At 38.1% G+C, this 27,919-nt stretch overlaps 1 protein-coding gene across 1 annotated transcript; it reads left to right on the top strand.

Moving 5' to 3' along the window:
• NUS1 (NUS1 dehydrodolichyl diphosphate synthase subunit) lies at positions 1-27,919 on the top strand. Its single transcript, XM_082856088.1, has 5 exons — positions 1-525; positions 14,391-14,516; positions 15,802-15,951; positions 20,040-20,139; positions 24,401-27,919. The coding sequence occupies exons 1-5, from the start codon at positions 42-44 to the stop codon at positions 24,489-24,491; spliced, it is 951 nt and encodes a 316-aa protein (XP_082712214.1). The 5' UTR covers positions 1-41; the 3' UTR covers positions 24,492-27,919.

The following is a 27,919-nucleotide window of genomic DNA, read 5'->3' as shown; positions in this document are numbered from 1 at the left end:
GGAGAACGCGGAGAGATGGCCCGCGCCGGCTGCAGGGCCGGATGAGAAGCGGTCGCGCCGCGGGTGTAGAAGAAAGGAGGGCGCCCGGGCGCCACGAGAGTATGACGGGGCTGTATGAGCTGGTGTGGCGGGTGCTGCACGCTCTGCTCTGCCTGCACCGCACGCTCACCTCCTGGCTCCGTGTTCGGTTCGGCACCTGGAACTGGATCTGGCGGCGCTGCTGTCGGGCCGCCTCCGCCGCGGTCCTAGCGCCACTCGGCTTCACTCTCCCCAAGCTCCTGGCTGTCGGCAGGAACGGCAGGAACCGCCGTCACCACCGGCATCCGCGCGGGGGGCCGACCCCGGTCGCCGCCCACCCGCGGCTGCGCTGGCGCGCGGACGGCCGTTCCCTGGAGAAGCTGCCTGTGCACATGGGCCTGGTGATCACCGAGGAGGAGCAGGAGCCCAGCTTCTCGGACATCGCAAGCCTCGTGGTGTGGTGTATGGCCGTGGGCATTTCTTACATTAGTGTCTACGACCATCAAGGTGAGACCGGGAGCGGGTAGGGGGCCCGAGGCGTCTCCGGCCGCGGGTACCGCGCATCGGGCAGGTGGACCCGGGGCGCGTCGCTCGGCACAGCCATCCCGGCTCCGCGAGTTACCTCGTCCGGAGGCCCTTAAGTGCAAATTATGATGCTGGCGCTTTCGAGGAAGGGAGATAAGCTTAATTGGACACCTACTAAGTTCCTGAATTCGGTTCAGTCGCCTTCTACATATTTAAAAATATTTCTTATTCGTTATAATGTCCCACTAAGGTGGATGATGTTTCTGTACCCTTGTTTCACAAATGAGGGAGCTAACAACATTCATTGATTTGTCCAAAGTTAGAGAGGTAGTAATAGGAGAATTGAAATTTTAGCCAGTCTGTGCTCTTCCACAGATTTACCTTTTTGTTACACCGCAGTGGTTCTTCAGAGAGGCTCAAGGCACTGTTCTTAAGTCACAGCAGGCTGTGGAGGATTTATGCGTAAGCTAAGTGGTTGGGGACAGGTGGCATTTGAAGTGGGTTTATGAAGAGTACGTGAGAGACTGGATAGACAGAAAGGAAAGTGGTCACCGTCTGTCTTCGGAGGTCTGGGTTGTTGTGCGATCCTTGATCCTCAGGGGCCAACACAGTACTTGTCCTCCCATAAGTTTTGATTGAGGAAATTTTCACTGTAGGGAATTTTTGTAGGTACAAGACTTCAACATTGTTCGCGTAGCTACAAACCTAAAGCACAGTGCTGGGCATATTCCTTGGATTTTTACATTGAATTTCATGGATTCTCAGGCTTGTGGGGTGGAGGGTAGACACACTCACATGAGTGGCATGGGTAGCAACAAATGTTGGGAGTTAGTAACTGCTGTGAGAAGGGGGAAGAGAAATTCTCATTGGAGAAACTTGAGAAGTTCCTCCAGAGGAAATGGCGTTTAAGCCGGATGTTGAAGAATGAATAGGAGATCAGGTTGGGGAAGGCTCTAAATGTCATGTTTGGGTTTCAGTCAAATCCTGAAAGCCATGGTATTTCCTTAAAGGTAAGAATGATTTAGGAGTATTGGTACGAAGGAAAGAAAACTAGTGTCTTAGGCTCTGTTCAGTACCTTAAATTACTGGTATGCTCACAGAAGCTACAACTTGATTTTTAATCTTTAAGTCTTTGTTAGGCAGGTTTAAGTGTGACATTTTGTCAGAAAGGTTAGGTTGAGGTCAGACAGCACCTCTTGCAGGCTATTAGAGTAATCTTTGGTTGACTGATTGCCTTCCTTGCAGCCAGCAAGGAGTATGGTGACTCATAGCCTGTCATCATCAAATGAAAATTTACCCTGAAAGGTAAAGTTTAATATACTCAGGGGCTGACATGTTATGGAGCTTGCCAGAACAATAGAAATCACAAGACTGTTATAAGGCGATGCACTCTTTGCTTAAGCAATGAAACAAACGTTGGGGGAAAAAAGTAAGTGAAGCAGAAACGGAAATTAATTAAAGCTGTTGAGCAATGTGGTGAATTCACTTTAAGTGAGTCACTTATATCCAGGGGATTCTTTTAAAGCAAGTACCTTTACCTTCTAGTAGAGAAGGAAAATGAATAGCTGAATAGTTTAAATTGGTGGCTGCGTACGAACGCAGATTATAATATTGCCACACTTCCTTGTTCTGGCAATTCCTGTTCTTAAGTTGCTGATGTGATTCAGAAATAGCCTGTGTCATATTCCCTAAAAGAAAAATGATTGGTAGTGAAAAGGAAGAAGTCAAGCTAAGCAAAAGGAGTTTTACAGAGCATTTTCAGTGCATGGACTCAAGAGCATTTTGTGTCTACTGTAAAAGCAATTTCAATAAGGGATAAAGGTTAATTTCATTGTTTGAAATAAGAGGCTTTCAATTTACTCATCCTTGGTTTTGACTGATTGATTCATTCATTTAACAGGTGACAGATTGGGTGTGTGTTAAGTTCTAGGCATGAGAGTGCCCCAGTGAAAAAAACAGACAAAAATTCCTACTCTCATAGAACTTACCTTTTAGTGGAAGTCTGACAAATATTATAAATGAGTAAAATGTATTAGATCATAAAAGCAAAGAGGAAAAATAAAGCAGGGGACGCGGAGAGGAATGTTGAAAGTCAGTGGTGGAGTAGGGGGTGCGGTTTTAAATAGAGAGGCCAAAGAAAGCCCACGTGACTTTTGAGTAGACCTGAAAGAGGTGAGCAATCAAGCCGTGTGGATATGTGAGAAAAATTATTCCTTTTTCAGGGGAACTGTAAATACTTAAGCTATATTCAGTTTTACCAAACTTTCACTTAAACCTATTTCTATGTAAATATTTAACTGATTTTAAAAATCCTATTGACATACTCTTAAACGTCAATTTATTGAGTACCTACTGGGATACAAAGAAGTACAAGAAATTGTCTCAAAGAGTTTATACTCAAGTTAGGGATAGTTACTAAAAATTAATGCAAGCTAATATATAAATGCTAGTGAATGGAAGAGACTTTAAGGAGAAAAAAAGAGAAAAATCCCTGAGGAGCAAGGTAACCTCCATATGTCCATAGGAGGTGACATCTGAGATGGGCCTTGCAAAAATAGGTAGAATTTGGATTAGCATAATCAGTACAGTGTTCTTTGTGTGTGCGTGTGTGTGACAGAGAGAAAGAGAGAGAGAATGGGGAATTCCCCATTGGCAGCATTCCCATTAGAGTAGATTGAACAACAGCATCGAGCAGTGTGTTGGGATCAGTAAATATAATAGGTAAGTTTATGTAACGAAAGGTTGAGAAATGAGGTAGGATGAAGGCTTGGCCACCTGTTCTGGTTATCTGTAGCTTTGTAGTCTACTCCAAAGCATAGTGTTTTAAAACAATTTATGAGTTGACTCGGTTCAGGTGGACAGTTCTTCCTTGGGGTTAGTTCTACTCATAAGGCTACAGTCAGGTAGTAGCTGGGACATAAAGGTTTCTTATCATACATTTAGTGCCTGGTTTGTGATGGCTGGAATAGATGAGGACAGGTTGGTCATCTGTCTTCACATGGCTAGCTTAAGTTTCCTCATTTAATAGTGGCCTTGGCGTAGTCATACTTCTTTTATAGGCGTTCCCAAAGAATTAGCCAAAGGCCAAAGCTGCAAGACTTCTTATGACCTAGCTTAGGAGATCATACAGTGTTACTTCTGGTGTATTCTCTTGGTCTGAGAAGTCACAGGTCTGCCCCAAATCACGAAAATGGAGAGGTAGACTTTACCTCTCAATGAGAAGATGGCTTGTGCAGCAGGAGTCGGGGCTGGGGCTGGTGGCAGCCATCTTGGAGACGAGCTACTGTACCACCTTCCATTTTCCCCTGTCTTGTGCCCCTTAACCTCCCAAATTTGTATTTAAATCAGTGTTCATTCTAATTATAGTTGGATTTAGATTATATTTAATTCTTAGACTAAAAAAAATCCACTGATATTTACCTTGGTTTGACTCTGCCAACAGACTGATATTTTCATCTACCTGCACTCTTTCCTGATTATCATCAAGAATTTCTGCAAGTAATAATTTCATCTGTCAGAAATTGGAGTTGTTTTCTCAGGTATTTCTTGAGCTCAGAATTCTAGAAGGGAGATTTGGCTATTTTGTCTACATTATTATAATTTAAGACCATAATGGGGCTGGTACAAAAATTGGAGTTTGGGGCTTTTGGTGCTGTAGCCTTAGGGGTGTTATGCTTGCTTGGGTTCACTTGAAGTACGCCTAGATCCAAGTTACCTACAGATACATTATTATCTTCAGTGATGGAACCTGTTCATGTTGCTCAGCTGTATTGGTGCCATGCTGAGAACCTTGCTGTAGGGCAGTAGTTTTCAAAACGTGGTCTGTGGACCATCCGTGAATGAGTCATTGGGGGTGTTTATAAAAAATACAGATTCAGCACAGTTATTGATCAGACCAAATTAGGGGAGTGGGACCTGAGCATCTCTATTTTTATTAAGCTACTTATATGATACATTTGCACATTGAAGTTTGACCCTAACACAAATGAAAGGATACCCTACTACTTTTATTACATCAAATTATTCATTCATCCTTCATGTTCCTTTTCATAAGTGAAGATAATCTTGGGTGGGTCTCAATATTAATTATTACTTAATATTACTTTTTTATTTCTATTTTATTTTATTTTTTAGTTAATTTTTATTGGAGTATAGTTGATTTATAATGTGTTAGTTTCTGCTTTACAGCAAAGGGAATCTGTTATACATATACATATATCCACTCTTTTTCAGATTCTTTTCTCATATAAGTCATTACAGAGTACTGAGTAGAGTTCCCTGTGCTATACAATATGTCCTTATTATTTATTTTATATGTAGCAGTGTGTATATGTCAATCCCAATCTCCTAATTTATCCCTCCCCCACCCTTCCCCCCACTGGTAACCATAAGTTTGTTTTCTACATCTGTGACTTTATTTCTGTTTTGTAAATAAGTTCATTTGTACCATTTTTGTAGATTCCACATATAAGCAATCATATGATATTTGTTTTTCTCTGACTGACTTCACTCAGTTTGACAATCTCTAGGTCCATCCATGTTGCTGCAAATGGCATTATTTCATTCTTTTTAAATGGCTGAGCAATATTCCATTGTATATATGTACTATATCTTCTTTATCCATTCCTCTGTCCATGGACATTTAGGTTGCTTCCATGTCTTGGCTATTGTAAATAGTGCTGCAGTTAATTATTACTTAATATTACTGTAAATTGGAGTGATCCAGAATAAGGCGTTGCCTTCTATGTGAGAATTCAGCAACAAAACAAACCTTTTGTGTTGCTGTTTTTAGTGTTATTTCCGTACTTGTAAATCTATACTAGGTATCGTAGGAAATGGTTTTTGGATTCAGATTTCTTACACAAGAATTTAAAAGATCTGCCCTGTGTACTCCCAGCCTTCTCAACATATTTCTCACTATTTTCTATCCCTTTTGCTGCATCCATAATTAGGTTACTTGATGTTCCCTCCTTCTGGAGTGTCCTCTTCTCCTTTTCTTGGCAAATGGCTACCTAGCTGTCAAAATGCTATCATTGATCCTTTTAAGTCTATCCAAACTATCACCTCTTAGGTAGTCTCTCTCAGCTATTCCATTCCTAATCTTGCTCTGTCCTTGAATCTCCTTAAATATCGTACATCTTTAAAGGTACTTCCATTCTCCCATTTTGTGAAGTAGTAGTCGTATGTATATGTGCCCGAACTTTCTTACTAGATTGTAAGCTTTGCAGATGCTAGCTGTCCTTCTCATTGTTGCTTCACCTACAGATTGTAGCTTGGTGTTTGCATGTAATGAGTAGGTCAGTATATATTCCTTGCATTGGAAGAAGGGGCTGCATTTCTTGTAGATAAGAATGATGAACTGAGTTGTAATTTGTTTCCCAACACCAGTACCCAGAAGCCTTAATTAAAGTAGTGGGGGGAAATGAACATAGTTTGCCCTAGTTTACTTATTTGGCACACTGACACAGATGCTGTTGGGAAATATAATTTTATCAAGTATTGTTCTCCTTACGCTGAAATACAGAGTTGCCAGAAGTGTTGAAAGTCTAAATATAAATGTGATTAGATTGGATATACAGACAATACAAACTAGAGTACTTGTCTTCCCTCATGTGGAAACTCATGTAAGGTAACATTCTATTTCTAATCTTCACCTTTGTATAGTACATTTCAAAAGTATACAGAATTTCACATTTATCTTAACATCCTGGGATGTCCTCTTCCCTTTTTCTACCAAAGGGCTATCTACCTGTCAAAAGCTATCAATAGATCCTTGTACATCATTCTCACTATTACCTGCTAAGTAGCCTCTCTTGACTGTTCCATACCCAGTTTTGCTTTGTCTTTGAAAAGCTCTGTCCTGCTTTTGAACTGACCTCATTCTCTGAGTACCTTTCTATTTAACCATACTGGATTTATGTATGAAAATAAACCTTTCCTTAATAGTAATTACTCTTTGTTGCACTTTTACTATGCACTAGATGCTATGCAAAGAAGTGAATTAAATCCTTAGCACTTTTAGCAGTCAAGACACTGAGACTTAGAAAACCAAGAACCCATATATAGGAAGGGGCAGATCTAGAATTTGAGTCAGATTTTATTCCAAAGCTTTGGTACTTAAGCATTATGCTGTACTGACTTCCACTGAGAAGAGAATGTAACCACAGTACAGTCATGTTAGTACTCTTCCTGATTATGTTGTGTCATCTTAAAGTCTTGGTAAAGTGGGTACTTATCTAGAGGTAGTAGAAATAATTTGTTAAAGATATTTAAAGGTAAATAGAATTTTCTTCATACTACTAATATAAACATTCATCCTTTGAGTCGTAGGACACACTTGACTTTTTTAATCAACTAAATTTAATTTTATGGAGCTCCTGCTCTGTATTGAACTGTTTCCTTGTCAGGTGAGCAGAGTCTGGGAAGACATTCTCATTTTAAAAATGTGCAGTCAGAGGCTGAGAAAGCCCACTTGGCTAGTTTATTTTAAACATCTCTCCTGCTAAAGAACTGGGACTTAAAATTTAGCCAGCGCTCGTTCCCGTATGCTGTGTCACCATCACGCATCTTTCTTGGTACAACATGCTCATTCCAGTATAATTGTTCTATGAGGTATCCTGGGGCTCTTTCTCTCTCTCTCTCTCTTTTAAAATTTATGTATTTTATTTATTTATTTTTGGCTGCATTGTGTCTTCGTTGTTGCGCGAGGTCTTTCTCTAGTTGCGGTGAGCGGGGGCGGGGCTACTCTTCCGTTGCGGTGCGCGGGCTTCTCATTGCGGTGGCTTCTCTTGTTACGGAGTACAGGCTCTAGACAGGCGGGCTTCAGTAGCTGTGGCTCATGGGCTCTAGAGCGCAGGCTCAGTAGTTGTGGTGCACGGGCTTAGTTGCTCCGTGGCATGTGGGATCTTCCCAGACCAGGGCTCAAACCCGTGTCCCTTCCATTGGCAGGTAGATTCTTAATCACTGCATCACCAGGGAAGCCCTCCTGGGGCTCTCTCTTGAAATAAAATTGTTTAATGGCTTGTAAGATTTATTTTGTTATGACTACTTCAGTCATGTAAAATTTTATTGGTAGATTTTTTTTTAATTATTGTTCCATATGTTTTTTTCTCTGAAGGTTGACTCTAATAGTGTTATAATTGGATTGTTAGAGAATTAAATGAGGGTAACTACCAGATAACTTACTTAGGTGTCTTGTTTAAAAGAAGAAAGGTAGACTATTTCGAAGGATGGACGTTTATTTGCAAAAAAGTATTACTTTAGTTCCTTAGCTGGTGAGATGCTTTGTAACCAGAGAGATTGCTTCAATGTTTATCTCGCTTTTCTTCCCTTCCTTTCCCTTGTTCTTATAAACACTTGCTAGATATTTCTTTAAAAATCTGTTTCTATAGAAGGGAAGGAATAATCACATAAAAGTTCAAATTTCAGATCTAAAAGAAATACTAAACGTGTATTTTGAAAGTCTCATTTTCTATAATTGATTATTCAGTTCATGTAAATTTTAGAAGAAGCAGTATTTAAGGGATACAGGTAAGATTTGCTGATTGAATACTTGTTTAATTAAACTCTTGGTTCCCTTAATTCGAAAAAACTATTACATTATGGCGTTATTACCCAGTTAATATGTACATAGTTGATTGTTAGGGTAGACTGAATGTTGAAACTTATAAGTAATTCTAAAATGTAATTTTAACTATTAAAGACCCCAATAAGGTCTTTATATCCCGAACAGTATATAACCTGATTGGTGGATAGGACATACTTAATTCCACTCTCTTTGAAATATTTTCTCTCCTGGCTTCCATGACATCATGTGTGGTTGGATTTCTTCCTATCTTGCTGACTGTTCCTTCTGAGCCTTATGTCTGGCTTGTTTTCTCCAAAAGTTGAGATGTCCTAGGATTTTGTGCTGTATGTGTATGTGTGCCCTTGTCTTTCTGATGTTCACCCTATCTCCTAGATCAGAGGTCAGAAAACTTTTTCTTAAAGGGCCAGCTAGTAAATATTTTAGACTTAGTGGGCTGTATGGTCCCTGTCACAAATACTCAACTTTGCCAGTATAGTCAGAAAGTGGCCACAAACGAATGGTGTGACTCTGTTCCAATGCTCACACTCAGGTTTGAATCTCCAGTCCTTATCTCTCCTATAATTCCAGGCTCCTTTATCTCACCCTACCTAACATCTCCACTTTGATTTCTTTAGGCATCTCAAATGCTTAACATGTCTAAAACAGTACTCTTGAATTTCCCCCCTAAACCTGCCTTGCTCAGCTTTTTTCCAGTCTCAGAAAATACCTTCCAACCAACTGCTCAAGCTAAAAATTTAGATGTGAGTCTTCTATATCATGTTCTACCTCTAATCTTGATCTTCTAGAATATATCCCAAATTTGCCACTTGTTTTGGTTCTTCATTGTAGTCGTCCAAGTTTGAGTTTTCATTATTTTTCACCTGGATTAATGCTGTAGTAGCCTCTTAATTTATCTTCAGTTCTGTTCTGACCCCTGTATAATCCATTCTTCACCCACCAGCAAAGTGATCTTTTTTGGTAATACTATTCAAACTCTGAATAAAACCTTCCAACGGCCTCCCATTGTACTTGGAATGTTTTCTGAATTCAGACCTTTATTGTTAAATAATGCAATTGTTAAAACAATCATGAGACTACAACCAAAGAAGGATACATGTTATACAAGTGAAAAAAGCAGGATACAAAATTGCATGGTCATATATGCCAAGATTACACATGCATGTGGACAAAGGCTAGGAAATGTTAAAAACCAGAAATAATTGTATTATGATAGTAAGATTAAGGGACATTCAATTTATTAGGAAGGATGGTTAGGGGACATATCCTTATTGTCTAAACTTTGAACATCATACTAGAATTAGGAAAGGATATTTCTTAGGATATAAAAAGAAATCTACATTTGGTATAGTTAGTGTTTATCAAAAACACCAAAACATTGTTGTCTTTCTGAGGTCCACCTTTCCTAACATAATATTTTATTCTTTCATGGAAATTGTAGGTTTTTCTGGGTGTGTGCATGTGTGTGTTTTAAAAAATTTCGGCTCTTTCATGTAGCTTTTCTATATATGTTTCCAGTTAGCTTACATGTGGGAAATTGAGAGTGCATGAGATATAGTTGTAGAGCAACAAGCATAATGTAAAATTCTTTAAGTCATTATTGCAAAAACTTATTTTATATTCCCAAGTCATTCTTAAAGAATTCAAATATCTGTTACCTTGTGACTTCTTAAAAGCCTTTTTAAAAAGACTCTAGTCTTAGTTTTTTTCAAAACATTCTCATTTGTAAAGGGGTCAGCTTTATTTATTTTATGAAGTTTAACTTTTGGGGGAGGGAAATTCAAAATTTAATAGTAAGGTGGATTTAGCATTGGTTATCAGCATTAGAAATAGTTACTGAACTGAATAATTAGAAGCCAGGAGACTTGGATTTCAGTCCAAAGTCTTAGACTCTTGACCAAGGACAATTGCTTGACCTTTCTGGGTCTATTTCCTCATCTGTAAAAGGATGGGATAAAATAATTCTTGCAGTTCATTATTATATAACTCTGTAAAATACAGGTTTCTGAAAAATTTGAGTATTTGCTAATGTTTTTCCCTTAGATTAGTTATTTCTAAATGAATACAGTCTCAACTTCCTTTTGCATAAAATGACTTTTGTTATAGTTTCTTTACTTTTATTGCTATTACATCATTTTGGCTTTAGTTTAGATTCTGTGAAGGCAAACAAGATGAATTATGATATGAGAAAAAGACTCTTCCACATATCAATTTATTATGATATCGCCAGAGGAGTTGCCTGTCTCAGTCAAAGGCATTCTTATAACTTGTTGCATTTCTTGTGATGTGAAGTGTGTATGTGTAGACTTTGAATCCTGAAGAAAATTATAAGCTGAGAATATTGCTTATGGGAAATAAGATAAGTACCATAGAGTATAATCAGATTTCTGGATGGGGGTCAAGCTGTGAGGTATCAGGAATTATTTTGCTGGCAATCTGTCTTATTTATGCATTTAGCACTTCTCAGAAGCTATACTTTTTAATTTCATGTCTTCATCCAAAGCAGCCAAGACAAAGCTTCTGTTTAAAATAACTTCATGGAGGTCTTCTTTATAGAAGGTACTTTGTGCCTCTAATATTTTTTCTTTTTAACAGAATTTCTGCCTGTATGCAATAAGGAAGTGTCTCCTTTTACTGTGAGAGTTTCCTGGAAATTTCTTAGAAATTCCATTCAGTGACATGTCCTTTTAGGTTTTGTTGTTGTTAGGTGGCACTCTGTGCACTGATAATTCAGTTTATTAAGTAAACGTTGAACTCCTGCTATGTGGAAGGTGCCTTAGGGGGAAAGAAATGGGTAAGACCCAAGTGCACAAGTAAGACTACAGTACAGTGGGGTGGGGGAGAGTTAAGCTGTAACTAATAAAAAGTAGAATATTGGTTTGTTAAGGAGTTTGAGCAAAATGTGGGTATTTGGAGGGAGTGAGGTAAGTCAGAAGAGAAATTGAGCCTGGCTCAATCTGGCTGGGGGATTCAAAGTTTTCTTGAGGGTAAATGACATTTCAGCTGGCCTGTGAAGAATTAGAATTTTATAGGTGTGGGGCTGGGGAGGTAACAAAGGATGAAGGTTGGAGTCACTCCAGGTGTTTGGGGGGGCAGTATAAGGCCATCTAATTGCCTTATACTGGGGATAGAGTACTGTAGAGAAATTGGAAGCTTCAGTTATTTCATAAACATACATTATTTCTACCTACCGAGCATGGAAGCGTAGGATGGAATGTTAATGCTGATCTGAGCAGTTTGTTCTTGATACATTAAGCATTTTGGGAGCCATTGAAGATAATGAAGTTGGAATGTGCGAGGATTACAGATGTAGCCTAGGAAGATCAATCTGGTACTTAGTCTAGTGATCCATGCTAGAAGGGGCAGGAAGGCCCATTAGAAGGTGGTTCTAATATTACAAAGAAGACTATTGCTTGAAACAGTGGAGACAATGGACAAAAGGAAATGGGTACAGGGAAACATTGCTGTAGAAGAGTAAAGGGCTTAGCATCTTAATAGGGCATTGGGGGTGGTGGTGATAATGCTAGAGAGCAAGGAGGATGCCTGGTTGACTGAGCAGGTAGTGATGTCTTTATTATAAATAGAACAACAAGAATAAGGGCTAAGTTTTTTTTTTTTTGGGGGGGGGGGTACGCGGACCTCTCACTGTTGTGGCCTCTCCCGTTGTGGAGCACAGGCTCCAGACACGCAGGCTCAGCGGCCATGGCTCACGGGCCCAGCCACTCCACGGCATGTGGGATCTTTCCGGACCTGGGCACGAACCCGTGTCCCCTGCATCGGCAGGCGGACTCTCAACCACTGCGCCACCAGGGAAGCCCAAGTTTTTTGTTTTTAAACAAAAATATAAACAGCTTTACAGCAGTTATGATTTTAAATCACCTATTGTCCCATCAACCTTACATATTTGCTGTTCTCATATTGCCTGTTCTCTTTTAGGCCTTATCCCTAAGTGCATATAAGTTTCACGCTTACAGTACTGTTTCTTTTTTTTAACCTGATGTAATATAAGTGTTTGAGAGCTAGCTTTAACAGATAAGCTGCCAAGTTTTAGATTTGTTCATTTTCAGATGCTTACAGAACTTCGAGGTAAGATTAGATGTTTGAATGAACTGAAAATGTTAGGAACAAAATGCTGATCCTGTTTTTACTTAAAATTTTAATATTTTGTTCATCATGGATGTTTTGCATTAATTTTAATTTTTAAAGACAGTTATGTAAATAACTTTACACCAAGTTATTATTAATCTTAATTACTGTTTTTTTTTGTAAACTACCCTCCACCCCGTCCCCCCAGTTTTGTCTTATTCATATTACCCTGGTCCTGACGCTGAGTGGTATTACAGTCCCATGAGTGACTAGAACCAGAGAGGGAGGAGCACATGGACACAAAGAGGGCTGAAGTAGGAACTCTGAGGAGTAATCTCCATTTAGAGGGAAAGAGGAAAAGGATTCAGTGCAGAGTGAGAAGCGGCCATTCAAGGAGCAGATTGGGAGTTGATCCAAGGGAAGATACTCACACGAGCTGGGATGAGGATAGGATTTTGAGAAGGAAACAGGTCTCTGACCTGTCATGGTCTTGCTACCAACATTTATTTGTTGAGTGTCTGTTCTGTGCTTGGCCCTGTGCTAGCCTCAGGGCCCTGTGTTTGTAAGCAAAACAGTAAGAGCCCTACCCACTTGGTGCTTATATGACCTCTTTTGAACACCCTTTCCTCATGTCTCTTAATCACTTTTACAATAACCCCACTTAAATATTCTGTCATCACCTGTCTAAAACTAAACTTGTCTTTTCCTTCAAACCAGTTCTCTTTGTAGAATTTCCCTTCTTTTTAAAAATGTTATCATTTTCTGTTATCCAGGATTAAAGTCACAGAATTTTCTCTGTGCACCTCTAATCAAGTCATATTCTTTATTCTCTCAACTCGTCTTTTGTAGTGAATCCTTTTCCACAGCTTTATCAAATTATGTGTGGAATATTGCAATAGTCTGCTGCCAGGCTTTCTCTATCACCAAAAACCAAACTGTCACCAGGTTGGTTTTCCTAAAGATAAAGATTTCCGCACATTTCCACAGGAAATGAGTGGTTACCTACTGGGTAGGCAAAATGAATAAAAATTAGGCCTATTCCCTTGCCCCTTTTCTCAAATCATTTGTACCAGCAGCATTTGTCTGCCTTTTGAGCATTCAGTGCTTTTTTTCTTAAGCATCTTCCCCATCTAACTATCCTCTCCATTTTCTTCACTTTAACTTTCTGAGGTCAGCTCAGCTTAAGTCTTGCTTGTTTGTTTACAAAGTGTTTCCCTACCGAAGGAGACTGCTTTCATCCTTGAACTATTACACATATTCAACCAAGTTGCCACTATACAGCGTATTCAGCAGATTCTGTGCTATTTTATATATATACTTATTATGTTCTCTCTCACAGTTAATCTTTGAACTGTTTTAAAGACAGGACTGAGAATACAGAGAAGGAACACTTTTAAAGATCAAAAAGACAATGGCCACTAGAAAGCTGGCCTCTCTGAAAATAGCCAGATTGTTTTTAATTAGAGCTCTCTGTATTAGTTTTATACTAAATATATGTCACATAGTTCCTTCATCTTTCTCAGTGATATGATAGTAATTATAGTTTTAATTTTTCTGTGCATGGTTGGAGGATCAGAAACAATTTTATGTAATATATTTTCATGCTTTGTTTGAATTTACTAAATTTTGCTTTCTGTACTTTTGTCTATTCTCTACTTTTTACATAATTCATATTATTTCTTCTTACCATAAAAACAAATGAATCAAATTGAGGTGATAGTATTGTGTGCACAGAGTAAATCTGTAGGGGAATTACATTAGGCTGGGAGAGAGGAAGATAGAAGCTTTGGATCACTGCTGCGGTTTATAAGTTCTCTGACAAGTCTCTTAATGGTCTTACTGAGACCTGGGCATCAGTTTCTTAATCTGTAAATAAAGGTGTCAAGTAAATGGTCTCTTAAAATTTCTTTCTAGGTCTAAATTTCTCTCATATTCATATTGACACAGAGTTGTTAGCCCTGTCCTTTTTTTTGACTTTAACCCAAAGCCAGACTCTTGTAATAACAGAGTTTTGTTGTCATGTTTTCCTTTTAGATTCTAGTTTAGGATTAGTCATCAGTGATTCACTTGGAAATTGTTCAGTTCTGGATCCAGTGTTGTTTTCACAACAAGCATCCGTTAATCATTGAAGAGGATAAATTAACCTAGTTGGGATTCCCTTTTTTTTCTTTTTAAGGTATTTTCAAAAGAAATAATTCCAGATTGATGGATGAAATTTTGAAACAACAGCAGGAACTCCTGGGCTTAGATTGTTCCAAATACTCACCAGAGTTTGCAAATAGTAATGACAAAGATGATCAAGGTAAGTGTGAGTGTAAAATTGAATATCTAACATATGCAGATATGTTTTGTGTTTCAAGGCAGATTCTGTTATTCATTTACTTATTAATTTTGCCCTGTTAGTCTTTATTATCACCATCTTTAATCACCAGAGTTAGACTTTTCATTCTTCATCTTGTTAAAAGATAATATTCAGAAAAAGATAAAGTTATGACTCATGGATATTAAAAAATAAACACATGTTAAAGATTTTATTTAACTCAAACAACCAGGAACCAGGTAGATTTTACAGCCAATTCAAAGAGAATCCAAAGAATGGAGATATTTATAGATCAGAAATATTGAAATAAATATGTGAATAGAGGCAAAACTTGTTTTTCAATGGGATTAGAATGAACATAATTGAACCTCTACCAGGCAAAGAATTGCATAAACAAGAATTGGGCATTGGGACTTCACTGGTGGTGCAGTGGTTAAGAATCTGCCTGCCAACGCAGGGGGACATGGGTTCGAGCCCTGGTCCGGGAAGATCGCATGTGCTGCGGAGCAGCTAAGCCCGTGCGCTACAGCTACTGAAGCCCCTGCGGCTAGAGCCCGTGCTCCACAACAAGAGAAGCCACCGCAATGAGAAGCCCACCTAGTGCAATGAAGAGTAGCCCCCGCTCGCCGCAACTGGAGAAAGCCCACGCACAGCAACGAAGACCCAACACAGCCAAAAATAAATAAATTAATTAATTAATTAAAAAAGAAAAAAAAGAATTGGGCATTGCTGTCAGTTACCTAGAATCCTATCAATTGTAAAACAGCTCCACAGAATCAGAATTTGATAAGGTGGATGTGTGTGCTACAGACAATTCATATTCTGTTGAAGCACATTTTTTTCCTATAGTCTTCATTTTTGTCTTCTGTGTTATTGCTGACTGTACTAGAATTGTAGATGGTGTTTTGAGTAGGAAATTGTAAGTTACCCTATAATTAAAATTTCTGTTTTCTAGAGGATTTATTCACAGATACAAGGTCATTCTGAGCACTTTGAAAAGAAGGCTGTATGTAAATATATACACAAATGTTATATATTGGTTCTTTCAGAGGAGAGTAGCCAGGTATGTTTTAATATTGAAATTGAAGGGCTTAAAAGATTCTTGTTTACTATAAAAACTGTACTTTTATTTTAGTCTGAACTTAATATTTCTCAATATCATAGGTTGTAGACCCATGATAAACAAAAATGTACATAGTCCTTAAGTTATTTTGAAATATATCTGGAAGAGGATATTTTTTAAAATATCTTGTTTTTTTGTCTCCAGTTTTAAATTGCCAATCGGCAGTGAAGGTGCTGTCCCCAGAAGATGGAAAAGCAGATATTGTGAGAGCTGCTCAAGACTTCTGCCAGTTAGTAGCTCAGCAGCAAAAGAAATGCACAGATTTGGATGTAGATATGTTAGACAGTTTACTTAGTAAGTCATATATGTTTGTTCTTAGTTTTGTCCCACAAGGATACAGTATGAAGGAGACTATCTACGTTCCATTTTATTGTTGTTGTCATTATACTTGTTATGTTTCTGAAGTTTAGAGACACACATGTGAAAATAGTTTTGAGATAATGAAATTTGTATTCCCCTGGCTTGCATGAGGAATTATTGGTAAAGGAGAGGATCGATCTAAAAGGATTTGGGGGGAAGTGATGAATATTCTTAAAAATAGGTCTTCTGCTTCTGCCTCCCTCTTTTAAAATTTATTTTGATTTTTTTTTCCAGTTTTATTGAGATATAATTGACATACAGTGTTCCTCATTCTTTTTAGTTTGAACTCTCTTGAATATTAAGTTTGAACTTAATAGCTATTTAGGAAACAATCCCAAGAATATTATACTGCTATCATCCGTGACTCCTTTTATAGTATTCTTTCTCTTATGTTATACCAACTTTACCACTATATTTGTCACGTTATACCAAGTGTAACATATTTTTTCTTCAATTGTTTATAAAAGCCTTTAGTTTGCTTATTCTCTCTAAAGTTCCCTAGGAACTTTTTGCCTTAACTTTATGGTCTTTTTTGCTTATTAGCATTATCCTTGATCCTTTTGAAGAAAGGCAATATTTCTAACAAATTCATGTCTGTTGATAGCTTCTATAGCCATACAATTTCAGACATATTTTTTATTCATTCACATAGATTCTCCATTTACCTTACTTATTAATCATCCATTTTCTAATTCTCAGTCATTTATTTAACCCTCAGTTCTTTGTTTCTTCTGCTTTGACATGTCCATTACAGAGCACAGTCCCTCTCTGGCCTCTTGGTCTCACTAACTCCCTACTTTCATTGACTATTCACTTCTTACCCTACTTTCCTATTCTCTGCTCTGTCATTGCCTAACTATCGAGGCTGAATGAATAGGCTTCAAGTAAACCATTGTAGGTGTTCTCGAGGCAGAGGTTACTGGGGTGTTGACTGTTTCCTGGATCCTATAAGTCCCCAACCAGAGAGTAGTTTTTTTTTTTTTTTTTTTTTTTTTTTGCGGTACGCGGGCCTCTCACTGTTGTGGCCTCTCCCGTTGCGCAGCACAGGCTCCGGATGCGCAGGCTCAGTGGCCATGGCTCACGGGCCCAGCTGCTCCGCGGCATGTGGGATCTTCCCAGACCGGGGCACGAACCCGTATCCCCTGCATCGGCAGGCGGACTCTCAACCACTGCGCCACCAGGGAAGCCCCCAGAGAGTAGTTTTGAGGATGTCCTAAAAGTGATGCAGGGACCAAAGGTAATCCTTCAGATAGCCTTTGGAGACCATGTATTGACTGCAGGGGGTTTAGACCCATGATAAACGAAAATGTACATAATCCTTAAGTTAACTCATTAGTCTGACAGAAGCAAACCCTCTGAATATTGTCGCCCCCAAGAGTTCCCTTGTGACTGCAGTTAATCTCCACTCTTATTGCCAATATGAAGCAACTGCTTTGTTTTCTTCTAGAATTTTTATAGCTTTAGCTATTATATTTAAGTCTAATCCATTTTAACTTAATTTTTGTGAATGATGTGAGGTAAGGGATACCAGTTATTTATCCACCACCACTTGTTGAAAAAACTGTTTTCCCCCTTTAATTACTGTGGCTCCTTTATTGAAAATCAGTTTTTCATGAATCTGTGAGTTTTTTCCTGGACTTTCTATTCTATTCCATTGGTCTATATGTCTGTCCTTAAAATGCTGCAGTGTCTTGATTACTATAGCCTACCGTAATAAACTTTGAAATTCAAGTAGTGTAAATCTTTCAACTTTGATTTTCTTTTTCAAAGTTTTAGCTATTCAGGGTCCTTTACATCTTCATGTACGTTTTAAGATGAGTTTGTCAATTTAAAAAAACAAACTCTGTTTTAATAGGGATTGAGTTGAATCTGTAGCTCAATTTGGGGAGAATTGCCATCTTCACAATCTTGACTATGTTCATCTTCCAATCCATGAACATAGTATATCTCTCCATTTATTTGGGTCCTAATTTTCCTCATAACAATGTTTTATAATTTCAGGGTATAGAGTTCTACTTTTTTCAGTTTATTCCTAAGACTTTTATTCTTTTTGATGCTACTGTTAATGAGATTTTTTCTTAACTTTATTTTCAGATTGTTTGTTGATAATATATGGAAATACAGGTTGGTTTTTTTTAATACTGATTTTGTATCCTGCTTTGCTGAAATTTCACTTAGTAGTTCTAGTAGTTGTTTTTGTAGAGTCTTAGAATTTTCTAAATACAGGATTATATTGTCTGTAAATACAGGTGACTACTGCTGTCTCTGCTCAGTTTTTCTATTTTTAATTTTATTCTTTAGTCTGGCATTCTGTGTCTGCATAGTTTAATGTGTCAGACAGTGGTTTGCACACTGGTTGTGCTCAAACACCTTAAATTTGTAAGGCTTCCAAGATTTTTGTATGATGTTGGAGGGTGCATTCAAGTCAGTTCTCAGGTCTCCTTGGCTGTTACCTTTCACTGGACTTTCTTGCCACCCTGTCCTGCTTGCCCTCCTTCTTCCCTTGCATGTGGTATTTTCCTAGTCAGCCTGGATATATGGAGAGCTTAAATGAACCAGTGTTTCCAGCATCTCCCTGTTAAATTTCTATCCATTGTTCTGCTTGCCCTAATGGGGGGCTACAACCTCGGGGTAACAAAGCTGTGGGTTTTCCTTTTGAGTCCATAGGTTTTCACCATTGCTCCCTCCCTCCTGCCCACAACCTCCAAATTAAGTCCATATATTTTGGCTACAAGCAGCAAATCTGCTAGCTTTTGCTGTCAGTCCCCTGCTGGTAAAACTACTGTTTCCTTCAGTTGATGGAGATAGAGACATGGGGGTTGGGGGCATTCCCAGGCAGGAAGACCAAAAGACCTACAGTTCTTACCTGAAGCTCTAGCTGGTGTTTTGGTTTTTTAAAGAATAGTCATCTGCTCTGGTTAATATCCAGTGCTCTTACGTGATTGGTTTTGTCCAGTTTAATACATGTTATTTTTGGAGAGGATTCGTCACCCTCTTCACACCACTATTAGCCAGAAGTACCTTCTTGCCTTTTCTTTTTGTGTGTGTGTACTAAAGAGGATTTGCTTTTTTAGCAGGAAGAAGAGTATGTGTTCTACTTAGTCTATTCACTCTGCCAACATAGACTTTTAAAGAGACTTTGTTGTGGAAATGATTCTTTATTACTGCTGAAGGGACCTGTCTAATCCAGTCCCCTTATTTAACAAATGAGGAACTAAGCCCTGGAGAGACTGTGTGACCAGAAAGTTAGTGGCTGAACTGAGGTTATTAGAAGCTGTTAAAACCTGAGTCTCTTGGATTAAAGCATCTTTTCTGTTATACCAGTGATTCTTTATTTTAAGATTTACTTTACTTTATTTTTAAGCAGTTGAAATATTTCTATCCCATTTTTCTCTCAAGCCAGATCTCATATGGAAACCAGTCTGTGAAGCAAAAAATGACCAGAACTTGGTTGATGCAGGTGTACAGTCTCCTTTTCCCCTCCCAGGGAGCTTGGGCTCTGGGGAATACTGAGAACATTTGTACTATATAGCTAGAAGTTGGTCTTTCTGGAGTTGGTCTTGCTCTGTAAAATCAGAGCATGGGGAAGGAAGGAGAGTAGATAACTTTTTAAGTTGCTTTTCATCTCTGAAGTTATTTAGTTCTGTGGCCAGAATAAGTATTAAGTCCTTAAAGCAGTGAGGGTCCCAGGATGCGAAGAGAACACTTAAGTTGAGTCTTGAAAGATAGATGGGATTTGGGGGCTACTTGTAGGGTTTAGGATGGGAGTTGTGTTACCTCTCCTTATCAGGTAATCAATCCAGTTAAATGGCCTTTAGAGAAAACTTCCACATTTGGAAATAACATAGATATAAAAGTAGATGTTGGGCCATGGAATAGGGGTATGGAAACATACAAATAAAGCTTCTGAAGAGAACAGATACGTAAAGCATAAGAAACCAATTTGATGAACAGGTTTTGCCATTGGTCGTTTTTTGGTAAGCAATGTGTATTAAGTTCATGTGTCTTTTTATCTTTCCAAGGTTCAAATGGTTTCCCTGATCCTGATTTAGTATTGAAGTTTGGTCCTGTGGACAGCACACTAGGCTTTCTTCCCTGGCACATCAGGTTGACTGAGATTGTGTAAGTAATTAAAAGTGTACTGACTTTGGTTCGATCCAGCAAGAGTTTCTTGAACCCAGCACCGTGCTAGATGTGGTGGGAATTCCCAAAGAATTATAATACTGGACCCTTTCCCTCAGGTATTTGACAGTATCAGTGGTGAAATAAAAACCTGTATCAATGACTCAGACACAAGAGAGCATGTGGTTGTGCAAATGTTTGGCATTGAAACTAATCATCGTAGGAGATCAGGAGTGAGAGAGAAAGCTGTGGGCCAGAGTTGTTGATTCCACAGAAAAGATGTGACTTGATCCAGGGTATATAAAATGGGTAGAATTTTTGTAATTAAAGAAAAGGTGGGAAGTGTAGGGGGTGAGCAAGGGGAAAAAAAAAGAAAGGCTGGGGGGGAAGGGCAGGACGTGAACATCGCCTTTGAAAGAAATAGGGAACTGGCCACACCAATGCAGAGAGTTAGTGTTAGATAGCAGTATAAGGTGAAATCAAATTGTTTGGGGGTGTTGACATTGGGAATGCTTTAAATATCAGCATAAGGAATGTGTATAATTGTTTAGAGAGGCAGTAGGAAATTGATGAGCCTGTGGGTAATGTGGGAATGGTGATTCTGGAAGATTTGTTGGGCAACTATGTACTAGAGTAGATTGGGTTTGGGCAAGGGTGAGGTAAAAAGACAAGTGATGAGGCCATGCCTATAATTTATGGGAGAATACACTGATGAGAATGTAACTGCTTATTTGGCAAACTTTTTGTATAAAGGGCCAGAGGGTAAATATTTTAGGCCTTGTGGGCTATATAGTCTCTTGGAACTGCTCTTCTCTGTTGCCACTAAACACTTGCTAGTATAGCTAAACAAGCATGGACAGTATGTCAACAAATGTGTGTGACTGTGTTCTAATAAAACCTTGTTTACAAAAAACAGGTGGCAGGCTCCTGGGCTGTAATTGCAGACCCCTGATTTAAAATAAAGGAGAGACTTAGGAGCCTTAGAATATATTTAAATTCTGGGTCTTAGGAGGAATATACTACAAATATTCTTTCTCATGAGAACTAATTACCAAGTATACTTGCAGGCCTAGCACTTTTACTATCAATAATTGCAGTAAAAACTAGAGTAGAAATGAAATGATTCCTAAGTTCTTAAGCCTAAGTGACTGGGTGAATTATGGTGTTATTGAGACAAATGGGAAAGTCAAGGGACCATTGATTTTGAAGGGAAGATGTTGAATTCAGGAATAAGAAAATTTTGAGGCCAGAGTCTGTTTAGATGGAAATACTTAAGAGAGCAGATGAAGATGTCGAATTGATGCTTGGATGAGAAGTCAAGGCTAAGGATGGATCTTTGGGAGTTGTCAGTACCTAGGAAGTAGAAGTAGCTGAACCTAGTAGTGAGAATAGAGGACTTCCCTAATGTGTTCATAGAAGAGAACAGTACCAAGGGGTCCTGTATGAAATGCTTCAAGCTGGGGGCAGGAGGGAGACGAAAAGAACACGTAGCATGTTAGGGTCAGAAAGGGCTGTAGGTCATCCGGTACTGCCTCCTCATTTCATAGGCCAGGAAAATGGGGAAGAGACATTACTCAAGCTTGTAATAAAGTGGAATTAGAACCCAAATCTCCAAACTCTGGGTTTCTTTATGGTGATATGTGTTTCTCTTATCTCTTCCTCCCCCCACCCCAGGGGGTTTTCCAGGTCATTTCAGGTGCCTTTCAGGTGGGCTTTAAGAAAGGTAGCAGTGATATTTTGTGAGGTTGGGAGTAGTTTGGTAGGAAGAGTATGTCTTAGAACATAGATCTTGGTTTGAGTCTTGGCTATGCAGCTTGGTAACATGACTTTGGAAAGCTATCGAAACTTCTCTATATTTGTAAAATGGGCATTTTAATCCAGAGTTGAGGATTTAAATCTGATCATGGGCATCAGATCCTGGCACCTAACAGGCTTTCCCACAGATCTTTGTACATATGTCTCTTATAGCTGTATAATGTTATTTTGAGGTTTGCTCTATATTTGTCTACCGTCCACCAGACTGTAAGCACCGTGATGACAGGAAAAGTGTCTTGATCGCAACGAAGAGAAGAAGACTGGAGCCCTGATGGGACAGACCAGGAAATAACAAGACTGCTTCTGAGTCACTGAGGGGTAGTGACACTAAGTGCTTCTTGAGGAGTGATAGGAGATGAGGCTGTTGATAAAGGGCGTAAAATGAAGACAACCTAGGAAAGTGGGTAGTTTGAAGACATTGGAAGCAAGCTTTTAGCAAAAAGAAAGTCGTTAACATTTGTCCTTGAGAATATCATTTCAGTAGAGTGAATAAGGTAAAAGATTGATAGCAGAGATTATTAAGAGATAAGGAAAAGGAGGGAAACAGGAGGCTTATTTCAGAATTCTTAGCAGTAAGAGGAAGGATAAAGATTATATGTCAGTTATATCTCAATAAGCCTGGCAAGGGAAGAAAAGGAAGGATAATGAAAACATAGCTGAAGAGAACCACAGGGTCAGGCAGGAGTTCATTATGGTAGGTTTGTTTAGTCCTTTTCTTATGTTCATGTGACTGTAGAATTCTTAATGTGAGTCTTGTAATCTGACTAGATCTTGGCTCTGATTCTGTTTGAAATGTCCAAAACATCAAAGTAAAGCTGTATAAATTCAAGATTTTTTTTAATGTTAATTATTGAAAATCATTTTAAGTCTTTAAAATACTTAAGGGGAAACCCTCTGGCTGTATATTCACTTTGTCTTAAAAGTGCTTGTCTTCACATTGTAGTTGCCCCCTTGAGCAATCGAAAATTGTGGAGATAAATATTGTTCATTTATTGGTTGCTCACCACATGGCTTCAGTAATCATCATGTGGGGATGCTGTGTTGCTCTGCCAGCATTCACCCTGACTTTTGTAAACTGTTCAAGTAACACTGGCTTTACTCTGACAAAGCCGAGTTCTTGAAGTAAATTTGAGTGAGACCTTTTATAAATAGCTCTCCAGTTTTGCATTAATCTGGACTTATGCTTTAATAGGTTCTGAATTTCTCTAGCACTACACTGTGCCTTCATCTTGGAGGATAAAAGAATATTCCAAAGTATAAAAGTGTCAGAATTGAAAATGGGCTAACATTCCAATGAATTCATTGTAAGTTATGTCTCTTAGTAATTTTCACTTTATCCTTAGAATTAGAAATATAATGTAAACCAACAAGGACCTACTGTATATATAGCACAGGGGACTCTACCTGATGTTCTGTGATAACCTATATGAGAAAAGTATCTAAAAAAGAATGACTGGGCTTCCCTGGTGGCGCAGTGGTTGAGAGTCCGCCTGCCGATGCAGGGGACACGGGTTCGTGCACAGTCCGGGAAGATCCCACATGCCGCAGAGTGGCTGGGCCCGTGAGCCATGGCCGCTGAGCCTGCGCGTCCGGAGCCTGTGCTCCGCAACGGGAGAGGCCACAGCAGTGAGAGGTCCGCGTAACACACACACACACACACACACACACACACACACACACACACACACACAAAGACTATATGTATATGTTTAACTGAATCACGTTGCTATATACCTGAAACTAACACAACACTGTAAATGAACTATACTCCAATAAAATTAAAATACTTTTTAAAAATCCCTTTAAAATCTCAAAAAAAAATAAAAGAAACATAATGTATACATTTTTTGTTCAAATGGTCCATAGATCTGTGTGAGCAAAGGATAAGTCTTATCATCCTAAGTAGATTGCCTTCAGAAAGGCTGAAGTCCAGTGCAGCGTTTATGGTACTTTGCCGCTTTCATTCTTGCTTTAATCTTTTGTAGACTCACCTACCAGTTTTAATAAATTTAAATAAATTTTATCAGCAGAATCTTGCCTTGTGTTCTTTAAAAGTAGTGTAGAAATTCATGGTTTAGACACAAGGTTTTTCCAAGGAGGGAGACGAGATCTATCAGATGACATTTATGTCTTGGATGCCTGGTGGTGCAAGATTGTTAGGGAGCCTCAAAAATAAAAATTAGAAACTTGGAAATAAAAAAACGTTCTGAATCTCCATCTCTCTACAATTTGCTTTTCTCTTCTTGTTGAAAGCAGGGATTATATTTTATTTGAACTGTTTCACAGTGAGTTTAACAATCATTTAGTAGAAATAGTTTGACATACTCTAGGCTTATAATTTACTTTCTTCTGTCCTTAATCTTTTTGGTCATTACCTGTCTGGTTCCCCCTCCAAATTACAGCATATCATCTAATTGCTTTTTTTCTCCTTTTATTTTTTTTTCAGCTCTTTGCCTTCCCACCTGAACATCAGTTATGAGGACTTTTTCTCTGCCCTTTGTCAATATGCAGCCTGTGAACAGCGTCTGGGAAAATAGTGATCCCTGGTTGTGTAATTTGATTTCAGGCTTTTGGAGAAAAGGACTCAAGTGACTCTGATGTTTACAAAGCACCTATGAAACCCTGTACACACCTAGTTCATAATCCTCATAATTTATCAACAAACACAAAAAAGTGTCTTACTTGAGAGTAAGAGTACATGTGAGTGAGTGAGTGTGTGTGTGAGTGTGTGTGTGTGTGTGTGTGTGTGTGTGCGTGTGTGGAAATAAACTTATAAATGGGGGAAGTATTGGAGGAGGATATATGTGGACTTGCACCTTTGAGCAAATAGCAGCGATGTTTTAGGAGCTGAAATTTGAGATTTACAGGCTTCAGCCCCAACTACTTCCCTTTTTTGTGGGGAGAGAAAGGGGTGGTTAAAGCTGTTTTGTTGTTGTTTGGGGGGGAGGGGAATAACTTTTGTTCATTCTTTCCAAGTGACCAAACTTTAATTTTTAAGAATAGTATATTGACGTATTAAATGGAAGCATTCTGAGTTTGAGGGATCTCCAGAGGAATGGAGTTCTGTGTTGTTCACATGTTAAAAGTTTGCTCACCTTTGGAGCAGAGGGAATACCTATTTTCAGACATCCGTCCATTTTCATCTCTTTGTTATTGTCAGTGTGACTTGAAAATGTCACTCTGTTGTCTGTGTTCTGGGTTGTGAAGATCACTTGAAAAAGAATTCTTACAACATTGAAATGCAGAATTAAAAAATTTTTAAATACTGTCTGAGGCAGTCATAAAAGGTGAAAAGGTTGTAATCTTAAAAGTAAAGGTGAAACTTTCCTGAAAAAGGAAAGAAAGTTTTGATCTCCTTTTCTGTTTGGTGGGCAGTGGGCTAGATAGTACCCAAAGCTGGTTTAAAAAATTTCCATTAACTGTGTTTATTTAAATAAGCATTTGAGGGAAATCACCGAGGCAGCTCTTTTCCTCAAAAGTAACCTGTTCCTCTTTGGAATGGCACATTTAGGACCATGTTAGTACCCAGGATTTTTACTTAATAAATCCTGACGGTGACTTTGCGTAAAAATATGATCTTTAAGTAAGATTGAGGCCTGTGTAGGTAATAAAACATTACCAAAGTCTACAAAAGTAATTTAATTTTGCATGTTCTCTTTCATGGCAGAGAACAGCACTGGTTCTGTTCCTTTTTAAATGAAGAAATGATTTTTTGATAGGTGTTTAGTTTTTCTTCCCTCACTGCTGATACTCGGACAGAAACCATTATTCTTTATATTTGATGGGCTGTTTTCAGAAGAATCTTATTAACAAGTGCACAATAGTTATCCAAAATTGTATGTTTAGAATGGAGTAGTTTAAAAACTAGGTCTCAGAGTCTGAAAAATAGCAAAGAAGACTGGATTTGGAAAGCAAGGTCTGGAATTGCTTGCCAAATTCTGAGGCTACGAAGAATAAATGTTTTGACTTTGGATTCCAAAACCCCATTTATGATTTTAAAAAACACTTGAAATAAAATGATATAAACTAAATTTTGGTTCAGTGACATTACTTTGCACATTGTAGTTCTTTTGTACATTGTGAGACTTTTTTTTTTTAAGTCTTAATTTATTGCTAAAAGCTTTGTGTGATGCTACAGCATATCTCTAAATTTTACCAGAGAATTTTTTATTTCTGTTCCCCTGTACTGTCATGCATGTTCTATTGAGGCTTTTTGGCCTTAGTTGAAGACTGAATTTATGCCTTTTATAAACATGTGTCTTTTTTAAACATTCTGGAATATATATGGTTTTAATGAATTAAATTTAATGGGCCCGATTGAAGTGAAGGGATTTAATAATATTTGTTAAAATGAAGTTAGGCAAATAAATTATCCACTGCAATATAGCCAAAGCCACTAAAGGTTTAATAGTTGAGTCTTTGTATTTTTATTTCTTCTTATATTTCACAGCAGTGTAGTGTTACACATTACAGTAAATCTGTAACCTGTGACCTGAGTCTGTTATAGTCCTAAGTAGGAAGAGACCCTTAAAACAAGTTGCTGAGGATTCTGATTTCAGATATAGGCATTCCAGATCCTTCCCATGAGTTTAACTGTTAGTACAGTCTCCACAATTTGAATGACATCAGTCATTCTGTAATTCCTGCCCAAATCATCTACTAGTTATGCATTATCAGCGGTCCCTTTGCACTCCCAAGAAGAACTGATAAAAACTTTAAAGAATCGTGTTGTTTGTCTTGATGTGTTTTGAAGAATATTGTCTTTAAATTGTTTCTTCTTGACACTGCCCACAATGGAAAAATTATCAAATTAAACCTACCTTATGGATGGCAGCTTGGAGCTTAGCAAGAGGTTGGAGGGTTTGAATTCCATTCCCAAATTCTGGTTGTGTTTTGTTTCTTAACACTGATTACTGTTAGAAAGTTTGAAAGCTGGTTTTGATGTGAATAGCACATTCTGGTATATTGTGACTAAGGCTTAATAATGCCTGTCTTAAGAGAAGAATGTGTTATAATGTTAATGAACAGTGCCAAATACACTGTACACATCTACAATTTAATCTTTGAATGTATGTTACTTGATTAGTTCCCTCTTTCTGTGTGATGGTACCATGCATAGAGTCAAATCCTTGTGATGTTTTGTATGGCTGTAGACTTTGGCAACATGTAAATAATGTGTAAAGCAAGTTTTTATGATTAAGGAATCAAATTTATTGAATTTTACTATTGAAAGTTGAAACGACATGTATGAACAAAAACAATAAAAGAATATACACTTTTCATGGACTATAGTATTATGTGAATGCTACATTCTAAACATGTAGGGACTGCAGAAATGTAATGAGAAACTCATATGACAAGATAACAATACTATTTTTTTGGATGGTAAGTTCTTGATTGAAGTATATTCTCATTTTTACCAGATTAAACATTTGGAATCGTAAAATGTTATTTGCTTTTTGCCAGGTAACAGTGAGGTAAAATTCAGCTTCGCCATTGGTAAAATTGTCAAAATTCCACAGTAATTAAAATCTGAACAGTTTTTTACTGAATATGGAATGCCAAGTTGAAAATGTATATGTGTACTCTTTTAAAAAGGAATTTGACGTTCTCGTTAAACCAGGAAATAGAAGGGTAAGAGCTATGGTTTGCCTTACGTTGCATAGAGTATTCACTTTCTAACTCGAGGATCTAATTATAAGATAGCTGGCTTTTTATGCATAATTTCTATCTGAAATTGTTTCTTAAAGGTCACCTTTTAACTTTAGTTAATAGGAAATGCCTTTACAAAAGTTAGTGTAGGAAAAGTTCAAGACAGTTTGAAATAAAACCCAGGAAACAAGAATACGGCCAGAATCCTAGTCGATAGGACATAAACTGTGATAAAATTGGTGGAAAAGGGAAGTGCAAAAAATTTGCTTGCGACTTGAATAAAAAATACACATTCATTCTAAAAAAAAAAAAA

Source organism: Leucopleurus acutus (genome assembly GCF_964270905.1).
Source record: "Leucopleurus acutus genome assembly, chromosome: 15".
Taxonomy (NCBI): Eukaryota; Metazoa; Chordata; class Mammalia; order Artiodactyla; family Delphinidae; genus Leucopleurus; species Leucopleurus acutus.
This window is presented reverse-complemented; position numbering and strand designations above follow the sequence as displayed.

Coding starts and splice junctions, on each gene's coding strand:
- NUS1 (XM_082856088.1), top strand. CDS start 42: ATGAGAAGCGGTCGCGCCGCGGGTGTAGAAGAAAGGAGGGCGCCCGGG. Junction 14,517..15,801: donor TAATGACAAAGATGATCAAG/GTAAGTGTGAGT, acceptor TTTTGTCTCCAG/TTTTAAATTGCCAATCGGCA. Junction 20,140..24,400: donor ATCAGGTTGACTGAGATTGT/GTAAGTAATTAA, acceptor TTTTTTTTTCAG/CTCTTTGCCTTCCCACCTGA.